We start from the raw sequence: 12,676 nt of genomic DNA on the forward strand, positions 1-12,676 counted from the left end.
GCTCCAGATATTTTGAACTTAAGTGATTGAGGATTTGCTATGTGCTTGCTTGGCTGATGTATACTAGGGTAGGGACAAATTTTAGAACAGCCTTTTACCTTGCCCCACAGGCCCCAGTTTTCATCACTGTAGATTTTTTTGACTTAGGCATGTAAGTGGTAGCTCTGCCTAGCAGCATAGTAAGAGGTAGTGTAACTGAATCGTGACTGTTTGAGAGGGCTGTTAAACTTTGCCCTTGCGTGTCTTTGCTCTGCAACCATTCAGTAGTTATGGGACGGAAGAGGAAACATACGTCAAATGTCAGTATGGTTTAGTTTGTAGTTCTGGTTATCAGGGTACAGATGGAAATGGCTGTTTCAAATACAAGTTTTAAGCTGTCTGGATTTCTTTTTTTCTCTTTCTTTCTTTCTTTTTTTTTTTTTAATGTTTTACTTATTTTTGACAGAGAGACAGAGTATGAGCGGGGGAGGGGCAGAGAGAGAGGGAAACACAGAATCCGAAGCAGGTTCCAGGCTCCAATCTGTCAGCACAGAGCCTGACACGAGGCTCGAACCCACAGATCGCGAGATCATGACCTGAGCCAAAGTCGGATGCTCAACCGACTGAGCCACCCAGGCGCCCCTGTCTGGATTCTTCTATCCATAGCCTTCCACTCCCCAAAGGCTTCATTAAAAATTAGCCACATTGGTAGCTAAAAGGAGTTGAAGCTCTGACCAGGTTTTCTGGTTAAGAATAACATGACTCCTCAGTTACTGAATGGTACCATTGACAGGAACTGTATTTAGGTGATTTACTTGTATTGTGTGTTCAGTCCTGTTGAGGTAGGATGATCATGACTCATATTTTGCAGATGATGAAAGTGAGGTTTAGAGAAGCTAACTAACTTGCTCATGTTACAAGATTTGAGTAAGAGATTCAGTATGCTTTCTCCTCTGTTTAAAAAGTCTTCTAAGATTAAATCTTCCAAATTCTGTTTATGAGAGAGAAAACATAGTAAAGTAAAAAATTACATATCTGACTTTATTTAAAACATGTATTCCCAATTAATTATAAAATTCATATGGAATAGTAATGTGTAATATTACATAAAATGAAGTTACCCTTTTTTCATTTTAGAGAAAGAGTGCATGTGAGCTGGGGAAGGGGCAGAGGGAGAGGGAGAATTGCCCCTATCCTTATTGGTACTAGAAGACTTTGTAGGGGCCCCTGGGTGGCTCATTCAATTAAGCGTTCAGCTCTTGATTTCAGCTCAGGTCATGATCCTGTGGTGCTTGGGATCGAGCCCCACATCAGGCTCCACGCTGATGGCATGGAACCTGCTTGGGATTCTTCATCTCCCTCTCTTATCTCTGCCCTTCCCCTGCTCATATTTTCTCTCTCTCTCTCTCTCTCTCAAAAATAAAAAACATTAAAACACTTTGTAATCTGGATACATTATTTCAAAATTCCGGTGCTTTAATTTCAACTTTTTTTTTAAATTTCAACTTTATTTTGAGAGAGAGAGTGTGAGTGGGGTGAAGGACAGAGAGAGAGAGAAAGAGAGAGAGAGAGAGAGAGAGAGAGAGAGAGAGAGAATGAATGAATGAATGAATGAATCCCAAGCAGGCTCCTTGCTGTCAGTGCAGCACCCAATATGGGGCTCGATCTTGTGAATTGTGAGATAATGACCTGAGCTGAAATTAAGAGTTGGATGCTCAACCTGCTGAGCCACCTAGGCGCCCCTCAGGTTATCTTCTTTTGGCCTCAAGATGTTAATAAACTATAGTTACTTAAGATTATTTCATATTTTCCCCTCCTGCTAATGTTTATCTCAGCTTTTCAGTGCACTCTTCACTCCCCGAATCAAGGGTAAAAGAGCTCCCAGCTTGTTGAGAGGAGTCCTGGGCGCTAAGACCAGCACTCCCTGTTGCCCTGACCTCATGGTTTTAGTTATACTTTATAAAATCATTATCAAGAATCAAGGGGCCATTTGTTTAATCTTCCATATCGGTGCAGTTTCAGGGGTATACTGGATATAACAGATCCAAGCATATTTATTTATTACAGTTGGATAGTATATAGTTCCGTAGTATTAAAAGTATACACTTTACCTGGTGGACTTTTTATTACTTTCATGGGCAGAATTTAGTACTACAACACTACTAGCTGTAGAAGACCATACTTTTTTAACATCAAAGCCTCTGAAGCCGCCATCTGGAAAGATGTGAGAAAGTAAGCATTTGATGAAACGCTAATCACCGAACCATACTTTATTCTGACTCCTTCCTTTCTACTTTTCCTCTCTCAGCCAGTTGTTGTCACGTGCAATTGTTTGCACCTTCACAGTACCGGCACCCAGTCGCCTCCTTGTACTTCTCCCACTACACTGCTGAAGGCCTTGGGCACCTCTTGCCTTGCTTACCGAATGAGCCTTTTGGCTGGTCCTCTTTTCTCTTTAAAAATATCCAGTGTCTCCAAACTCAGCCTACTATTCGTGGCCTCTTCCACTTGAAGCCAGTCCACATCTGCATTTTCTCCTTCTGTATCCTCCTCTCTTATTGTTTGTGCCAGGTTTGCTTTGTCAGGAACTGTCTTCCTTCTTTCAACCTTATTTTGGAGTGCTTTAAGTCAGCTTACATGTGGAATCCTCCCTGACTCCCTGCATCCCTCTGACCCCTCATTTAATCTCTGCTTTCTTTATCAAGGAATAATGTAAGTTTTACCAAGTATTGAAGCTTTATATATGCTGTCTTTATCTTCTTCAGTGGTCAAATAAGCTTTCTTGGGGGTCTTGGGAAATCTTTGATTTCCTCAGAGGAATGTAGCAGTGAATGAAAGCAGACACAGTCTAAGGGAACTTACAGCCTATTTGGGGAGACAGTCATTATTTAATAATCTTAGAGAACATTGAAGGTACTTACCCCAAAAATACAAAAATACTAATTCAGAGGAATATATGCACTCTTGTGTTCATAGCAGCATTATTTACAATAGCCCAGATATGGAAGCAGCCTAAGTGTACATTGATAAATGAATGGATAAAGGTGTGGTGTGTACACACACACACACACACACACACACACACACACACACACAGGAATATTCAGCCATAAAAAGGAATGAAATCTTGCCATTTGCAACAATATGGATGGAGTAGAGAGTATAATGCTAAGTGAAATAAGTCAGTTGAAGAGGGGTGTAGGGTGGGGAAATGGGTACAGTAGGCGATCGGGATTAAAGAGTACACTTATGATGAGCACTGAGTAATGTATAGAATTGTTGAATAACTAATTGTACACCTGAAACTAATATAATATTGCATGTTAGCTGTACTGGAATTAAAATTAAAAACTTAATAAAAAGGGGTGCCTGGGTGGCTCAGTCAGTTAAGCGTCTGACTCTTGATTGCGGCTCAGGGCATGACCTCACGGTTTGTAGGTTTGAGCCCTGAGTTGGGCTCCGTGCTGATAGCGCAGAGCCTGCTTGGTATTCTCTCTCCCTCTCTTTCTTTTTTTAAAAAAAAAAAATTTTTTTTAACGTTTTATTTACTTTTGAGACAGGGAGAGACAGAGCATGAACAGGGGAGGGTCAGAGAGAGGGAGACACAGAATCTGAAACAGGCTCCAGGCTCTGAGCTGTCAGCACAGAGCCCGACGCGGGGCTCGAACTCATGGACCGCGAGATCATGACCTGAGCCGAAGTCGGCCGCTTAACCGACTGAGCCACCCAGGCGCCCCACTCCCTCTCTTTCTTTGTCCCTCACATGCATGTGCTCGTTCTCTCAAAATAAATAAATAAATAAATAAATAAATAAATAATTGAAACTGTGGTAAGTGCTATGGGATAGAGTACATGGTATTCATGGTGTCATAGATGTTATAGTGGTTTTGACCCAGACAACTTTTTTGCAAAGTGAGAATTGAGCTGAGGGAATTAGACAAAGAAGGGTAGGGAAGTGCTGTTAGAGTGTAAGGTAAGAGCAAAGGTGGGAGGGAGCATGGCCAATATAAACCACCGAAAGAAGGCCAGGATGGTGAGATTACAGAGTTCATGGGGTATAAGATAAGGCTGGAGAGCTGGGTAGGACCAGTGGATGTTAAAGAATTATTACAGCTTTTACCCTCAGATCAATGCAAAGCCATTGAAATGTTTAATCATGGAGATAAGATTTGTGTTTCAGATCTCTGGCTGCAGTGTAGAAGATGAATTGGAGGTGGAGGGGATCAGCAGTGGGCATGGGCAGTCTATTGTATTTGAACAACTACAATAACGTATTAAACCCAAAGTCTCAGTGACTTGATACAGAAAATACTACTCTCTATCTTGTGGAGTTCAGGGGAGTCAGGCAGTCTTCTTCTGTCTTGAAGTGTGTCCACCAAGGTCCTCTTGTCAGGGGAAGACAGAGCTTGAAGATCACTGTTAAAGAGCCAGGGCTAGAAGTCATTTGTAGTACTGTGTACAGCTTTTGCTAAGCAGAACTCCATGGCTGCCCGCTGAACTTGCAAGGGAGGCTGGGGAATGTAGTCTTCCTGTGTGCTCATGAGGAGGAAGCAGTGTGGTGTATACATAATCTTGATCTCTCCCCTGCAACCACTTGGGAGGTTATTGTAGCAGTCAGATAACAGGCAGTGGTGGCTTGGGCTGGGAGAGTGGCAACAGAGATGGAGAGAGTCGAAGGTCTTGGAAAAGATACAAAAAACCAAAGGGCTGAATGTGGTGAGGGAGAAAGAAGTGTTGAGGATATCTCTTAGGTTTGGAGCCTATGTAACCCGGATGGTGGTATGTACTGAGAAAGGAAAACTGGGTAGAAGAGGACTTTGGGCATGCTGAGCATCCGATCTCTTTTGAGTCATGCAGCTGGAGATTTTAGATAGGAAATTGGGTGTAAAGGCTTCCAGGTCAGGCAGAAATCTGAACAATGTGTGAGTCATTTGGATTAGATGATTGAAACCTTACGCATGATAAAATCTCCTAGGGAGAGTGCAGAGTCCTTCCTTTCCACCTAGCTGCCATCAGCATCTCAGTACTGCCAGATTGCTCTACTGTCACCCTCTCTGACCTCAGCTGACCTTTAGATGTCCTCAGAGCCTCTTTGCTTGTCCTCAGGTGATCCCCTTGGGAACTCCTTGTAACAGCTGTTATAAATCTTTACCTAATATGCCCTCAAACCCCTGCTCTACTTCTTCTAGCTTATACTTCACAGAGAAAACAGAGCCTTTCAAGTACAGTTTTTAGCAGTGTGTCTTCCTTCTCGAAACAGTTACCCTCCCCTTTTACTATTTTAGAGGGAAAAATGTGTAGGTTCCCCCCACTATCCAAAAGTAGAGTGATCCTTTGAAACCTTTCATAAGCCAGAATGGTGTAGCAATTACCATTAATTTATATGGAAAAACTTGGGGTGCCTGGGTGGCTCAGTTGGTTAAGCATCCGACTTTGACTCAGGTCGTGATCTCACAGTTGGTGGGTTCGAGCCCGGCGTAGGGCTCTGTGCTGATAGCTCAGAGCCTGCTTCGGGTTCTGTGTCTCGCTCTCTGCCTCTCCCTGTTTGTGCTCTGTCTCTCTCTCTCTCTCTCTCTCTCTCTCTTTGTCAAATATTAAAAAATAACAACAAAAAAATAATTTATATGGAAAAACTTTTGAGCATTTGCAGACCCAAAAACATGACCTTTTTTCTTAGGCTCTTCTGATATACCGTAGGACACACCTTGATAACAAATGAACAAAATAAATCAAGATAAAGCACACATGCCCACAGACACTGTTTAAAGCTATGGTGTCTTGATGAGGAAATGCTGAGCGTAGCTCTGGGCAAGGAGCTTGACAGGGCCACTCACTGCTCGGGGGTATGCACTGCTTCCATACAAATGCTGAACACTAGTTTTGCTATTTGCCTTTTTTTTTTTTTTTTTTTGTAAAAGTGAAAATCTTTAGATTTCTTTTGGTCTGCAAAAACATACTAATGGCAGGTCTTTCATAAAAGTAAAGTGGTATAACTTGAACTTTGGAAAATCAAGGGATATTTGTATATTCTTTTCTAAGACTGATGATCCCATCATCTCATAGAATTTTTGTGATTTATAAGTGTCTGATGATTTTAAGTACTCTCTCTCTCTCTCTCCTCCCTCCATATATGTGTGTGTGTGTGTGTGTATACACACACACACACACACACACACACACACACACACCCCGCCCCCGCCTTTGGTGTTTTGGTTTTCCTCCTCTTGTTCCTTCAAACTCTTAAACTTTTAGTATGGTCAGATTTCCCCAGTCCTAAGACAATTTCTGTAAAGTTAGCACACTATTTTCCCTTTGCCATTAACCATCTTGTGCTTTCTGTCTTTAACTCCTCAGTTTACTCCAGTAAATCTTCAGCCCATTACCCTGGACTTCTGCCCATTCCTCCAATCTCCTGAAATGCATAGAAACTCAATTGCCAAACTTGGTGGTCTGTTTCAGTCATTCTCAAGCTTCAGAGTTTTTGGTATTGTTGACCCCTCCTGCCCACTCTCCCGTGGCTTCTAGGATGCTGTTTTCTCCCTTCTAACTTTTTCTTTCTGGTTTCCTGATCATTTTTTCTTAGTCCCCTTGACTTGCTACTCTTTTGCAACTTAATGGTAGTGCCTCTAAGATATTGATTATAGTCCAAAATACCTATCAGATACATGCTCACGTTGCCAGCTGCTAACTGGTCATCTCCACCTAGATGTCTTTAAAATTAACATACTCTGGATATTTGTAATTGCTTCAGAAGTGGTCTTCCTGTTTTCATTGTGTTTGCCAGTTTTTCCTTCACAGTCTTCAATGTTAATTTCCTCAAGTACAAGGGTCTGTAGTATTCCTTTCATCAGAAACTTCATAAACCTCCTTTCTGATAGAGAAAAGCTCAAAACTTCTCCTTACTGAAGCTTTTAAGGTTCCTCTAAATTACAGCTAGATTTGGCTGAGATTAGTTGCATTATAATTGCAGAATACATATTGACTTTGTTTTCAATTACTGGTATGTGATTAATAGGATTTATTTCTAAGTCAGAATTTAAAGTGTTGTTTGAGGTAATTCACTTACATATTGACAGGTACATTCAAATGATTGGTTGTATATAAGACTTCCAATGTTTCCTTCATGCTTTTTTTTTTTTTTTTAATTTTTTTTTTTTCAACGTTTATTTATTTTTGGGACAGAGAGAGACAGAGCATGAACGGGGGAGGGGCAGAGAGAGAGGGAGACACAGAATCCGAAACAGGCTCCAGGCTCCGAGCCATCAGCCCAAAGCCTGATGTGGGGCTCGAACTCACGGAGTGCGAGATCGTGACCTGGCTGAAGTCGGATGCTTAACCGACTGCGCCACCCAGGCGCCCCGTCCTTCATGCTTTTAAATATGGGTTGGTCAATTGTGATTTATGGATCAGCATATGGACTAGGGAGTTAGAGGAAGTGGGGGCTCTTTCTAGTGTTCATTAATCTTTGTTACTTTGGACATTTTATTCACCTCTGTTCAAAAAAGCAAAATAAAGATTCTTGTTTAACAGAGATGAACTGTTGAAGATCAGAACAATACTACTCTTAAAGCAGTGAAAGAAAGTTTAAGAAAATTGCTTTTTAAAAGCAGGAAAGTGATAAAATCGTATCGCTTTTGAGGTAGTTTTGTAGTCTTAATTTTCTCTACTACTTCATTAATTTAGAGTGAAAAGTTTATAAACAAAATGGATTAGATTAGATAGGATTGAAGTAGATTATGATCAGATACGGATTGGATAGGATTGAAGTGTGTTAGAGCTCTTTTAATAAATGAGATGACTATATTGCCTAGTTACCTCAATATTAAGTACATGCTAGAATCTTAGTATATTTTAATCCCCAGAATTCCTATGTGCATTTTTAAAGTAATAGCTTTATTACTAAGATATAATTCACATATCATAAAGTATAATTCAGTTATTTTCAGTATATTCAGAGTTGTGCATCCATCACCACTGTCAAATCCTGGAGCATTTCATCACATCACAAAGAAACCCCATGCCTGTTAGTGGTCACTCCCCATTCCTTTTCCCCCTTAAGCCCCTGGAAACCACTGATCTGCTTCCTGTCTGTGGATTTGTCTATTTTGGACATTTCGTAGAAATAGAATCATGCAATATATGGCCTTTTATATCTGGCTTCTTTCACTTAGCATAATGTTTTGTGAGGTTTATCCATGTTATAGCATGTAACGCCACCTTATTTTTTTTATGGCTGGATAATACTCCACTGTATGGATACTACCACGTTTTGTTTGTCCGTTCATCAGTTGGTAAACATTTGGGTCTTTCTACCTTTTAGCTATTATGAATCATGCTGATCTGAACATTCCTGTAAAAGTTTTTAAGTTTTATTTTATTTTTTAAATTTTGTATGAGAGAGAGTGTGTGCGCCCAATTGGGGTAGGGGCAGAGAGAGAGGGAGAGAGAATCTTAAGCAGGTTCCACGCCCAGCTATATCTCAGGACCATGAAATTATGACCTGAGCTGAAACCGAGAGTCAGACGCTTAACTGACTGAGCCACCCAAGTGCCCCGTGTACAAGTTTTTATGTGGACATACGTTTTCATTTCTCTTGTGCATATACCTAGGAGTGGCTTTGATAGGTATTAACTCCGTGTTTAACTTTTTGAGAAACTTCCAAACGGTTTCCTGAAGCAGCTGCACTGTTTTGCGGTTCTGTCAGCAAAGGGTTCTGTCAGCAGTATAAGGGTTCTAGTGTTTCGACAGCCTCACCAGCATTTGTTACTGCCGTCTTTTTTGTTAGTCCTACTGGGTGTGAAGCAGTAGTTCCTTGTAGTTTTGATATATTTTTCCCTAATGGCTAATGATGGTGAGCGCTCCTTCCAAGTGCTTACTGACCCTTTTTATATCTTTCTGGCAAAGGTCTATTCAGATCCCTTAACTCTATTTAATTTGGGTTGTGTTTTTAATTTTTGAGTTATAAGGGACTTTTGTAATATTCTGGATACAAATTCCTTACTGGATATATGATTTGCAAATATTTTCTCCCCGTATGTGGGCTGTCCTTTCATCTTATATGCAGTTTTATTAATCACATTACTTGACATTAATTTTGCATTGTTTAGTATTTAAATTCTGTTAAGGTCATAAATCTTGCTTTAGAAAAGCTAACATGCAAACCACAGTAGTTAATGAAGCATTAAAAATTATGGCTCTAGTGAAGTTAGTGTAAATAGAACACTTCTTAAAGATGAAAAGATTAAAAACTGGCTTTAGATTTTTTGCTCTGAAGATTATGTGTAACTGCTTCCTCATTTCAGAATAGCAAGTATAACATGGTAAAAGGCTTATTTTTCTGGTCAGTATGATCTTAAACTGTCTTCTTTCTATAGCAGTAAACATTTTCTTACCCTTTTTTTAAATGTGCAGTATAAAAGACCTATATCATTGTGTAAGCTTAAGATATACAAGGTATTGATTTGATAGAGTTATGTATTACAGTGTGATGATTACATTAATACCACTATCTTGTCACATAATTATCATTTCCATGGTCAAAACAATTAAGGTCTAGTCTCAGTTTTAGTTACCCTGATCTTAATTTAAAATTTGAAGATTTTAGGGGTGCCTGGGTGGCTCATTCAGTTAGGGTCTTGATTTCAGCTCAGGTCATGATATCACGGTTGGTGGGATTGAGCCCTGAGTTGGGCTCTGTGCTGACAGTGCAGAGCCTTCTTGGGATTCTCTCTCCCTCTCCTTCTGCCCCTCCCCTGCGTGTGTGCTCATTTGGCCTCTCTCTTTCTCAAATAAATAAATAAATAAATAAATAAATAAATAAATCTTAAACTTGGGGATTTTGTGAGTGAAATCTTAAAGGCATATGACTAATATGTTACTGAATATTAATCACATGATTTTGAAATGTGAGTAGAACAAAGACCTTTTAACTCCTCTTTTATTAGAGAAAGATATGCTGGGGGGATGGGATTTTCCCAACCCAGCCATTCTGTCCCTCTGTTGTGCATTATGAAAATAATTTTGGGTATCATTAACCCAAACTGGGAGGTGACTAGTCCCCGGCAGGGCTCTGAACAACCTCTTCAAAAAGAAAAGAATCCACCTCAAGGAAGCATCTTTTTCTAGGTTTTAGGGTAGGAGGGGTTGCTGTCGCTCAGTCTTCTTACTCCCATATAATAGTGATGAATATTTTATGGATGTAATCTTTTTAAAAGTTCAATGCCTGAAATTAGTGATTACAGCTTAGATTTTGTTTTTCTGTTGGATGATGAGTTCTTAAAAATTTGAAGTGCATGCCATTCTATAACAAAAAGTTACATAGTGTTTTTATGTTTGGCACAATAAAAGTTGTAAGCTTCCTTCTGGTTTTTCCCCCCCTTATAGGCCTCAGGAGTGCAAGTTGCAGATGAAGTATGTCGCATTTTTTATGACATGAAAGTTCGGAAGTGCTCCACACCAGAAGAAATCAAGAAAAGAAAGAAGGCTGTCATTTTTTGTCTCAGTGCAGACAAAAAGTGCATCATTGTAGAAGAAGGGAAAGAGATCTTGGTTGGAGATGTTGGTGTAACCATAACCGATCCTTTCAAGCATTTTGTGGGAATGCTTCCTGAAAAAGATTGTCGCTATGCTTTGTATGATGCAAGCTTTGAAACCAAGGAATCCAGAAAAGAGGAGTTGATGTTTTTTTTGTGGTAAGCATCAGAAATATCGAGGCTCTGTAAAACTCAGTGTTGATCTCTTATTGTTGGCACTTGGAGAACCAGTTCCTAGGGCCAAAATGATTTTCAGTCAAGCTATTTGCAGTCGTTGTCATTTAGTTTTTATTTTTAGGGCTTCATAATGTCTTAGCTGGATTGATGTTTGTGGGATGAAAACTAAATTTTACTCTCTGTGTATTTGAAAGACTATGACTTTTATTGATTGAATTTTTTGGTAGGAGAAGGGACAGGAGCTAGATGTTATGCATTCTCTGAACTCACTTTTTTTTTTTTAATTTTTAAATATTTGTTTATTTTGAGAGAGGACACAGAGGATCCAAAGCAGGCTCTGCACTGACACCAGAGAGCCTGATGTAGGGCTTGAACTCATGAACTGTGAGATCATGACTCAAGCTGAAATTGAACACTTAAACCACCGAGCCACCCAGGCACCCCTGGACTCACTTCTTATAAGTTACAGTTTCTCAAAAAATTCTTCCTGGAATCCTGAGGAGAAAGTTTAGCGCACCAAAATCCTTCTGCAACATGTCTTGCAGGAACCAACTCCTCACTTTTTAAATCACCCATCCTTGTCCCTCTGTGCTTTGTTACTTTTGAAGTCGGTACTGGTATTACAACTGTAATTAGCTCAGGGTAGCCACTAGCCACTGTGGCTATTTAAATTTAAAATAATTAAAATTAAATACATTTTAAAATTCAGTTTTTTAGTCCATTTGCCACATTTCAAATGCTCAGTAGCCACATATGACTAGTGGACACTTTACTGGGTAGCACAGACAGGACAGTTCCATCATTGCAGAAAGCTCTACTGGACATTGTTCTAAATGGTGAAAAAGTGTTATAAAGGTGATTGATGTGGCCTTTTTCTTGAAAGGCTATTTAAATTAGTTATTCTCGTCTTTTCAAGTAAGTTTGAGATTAAGCTTGAGTTGCCAGTCACACATGTATGTCTTACTTAGTTGTATTATGCTACTGTCCTTGATAAGGAACTCTTACACAGAATATTCTCTAGCTTCCGATGGAAGGGGGGAATGGTGACAGCCTTTGATTCTGGGGGAGCGAGGGTCCTCTTGATACTTCTGCTTGAGGCAGGGCAAGGCGAGGAGGGGCTTAACTTTTAACTACGTGCCACCAATGGCTTGGGATATGGAGCTAGGTAGTCAAAAGAATTCTGGTTTAAAAGGAATGTAACTCTAGATCACTCCTCAGTTACATTGCAGCAAGCCTTTATCGAACTTGGTTAAACCAAGATGCTGTGTGGATATAAATATGGGGTCAAGGGTGCTTGTTTGGGGGCAGCTTTTTGTTCTGCAAGCCTGACAGCCACGGACATACATACGTAACGATCGTAGCTAATGGGACCTCAGGTGAACGCATTCCTGATTTGAACTTTTATTTCTGCTACATTCCAACGTTTGTGTTAGGGCCTGCGAAAACAGCTGTGAGGAAAACAGGTAAAGCCTCTGCCCTTCTAAGATTTATAGCTGAGTGGTAGAGATGGCAGCTAAAGGATTAGTTTTTTAAGTTGGTGCCTGTTTCCTTCCTTTGCGCTGTTTTTTCCCCTGGTGTTTATACTTTTTTTCCCCCACTGTGAATACAATACGTCCTTATTAAAGGACATTTGGAGAATATTTGGAAAGAAGAAAGGGAAATTCAGTGTTAATGAATGCAGTGTTTTGTTTTGCATTGCTCCTTTAAGAAATTGTAAAATTGTATAGGAGTTTCCCACAGCAGGCTCTGTTTAGGGCCCAGGAAATGGCTCTTAAGGGGTTTTAAAAATCTGGTTAGAGGGCACCTGTGGGGCTCAGTTGGTTAAGTGTGAGACTCTTGATTTCCAGGATCCCACCTGCTTGGGATTTTCTCTCTCTCCCTCTGTCTCTCTGCCCTTACCCCATGTGTGCATGCACGCTCTCAAAATTAACTAACTACATATGTGTTTGGTTAGAGTAGAATCAGAACAGCTAATGCCTTTTCCTGTC

At 40.2% G+C, this 12,676-nt stretch overlaps 1 protein-coding gene across 1 annotated transcript in view; it reads left to right on the forward strand.

Annotated features, from left to right (window-relative positions):
• DSTN (destrin, actin depolymerizing factor) overlaps positions 1-12,676 on the forward strand; it is a 36,158-nt gene that overhangs the window by 18,706 nt on the left and 4,776 nt on the right. The window contains exon 2 of the mRNA XM_047854498.1: positions 10,363-10,670. Within this exon, the coding sequence (XP_047710454.1) occupies positions 10,363-10,670 (308 nt within the window). The remainder of the gene's footprint in view (positions 1-10,362; positions 10,671-12,676) is intronic.

This window comes from Prionailurus viverrinus, chromosome A3, assembly GCF_022837055.1.
Source record: "Prionailurus viverrinus isolate Anna chromosome A3, UM_Priviv_1.0, whole genome shotgun sequence".
Taxonomy (NCBI): domain Eukaryota; kingdom Metazoa; phylum Chordata; class Mammalia; order Carnivora; family Felidae; genus Prionailurus; species Prionailurus viverrinus.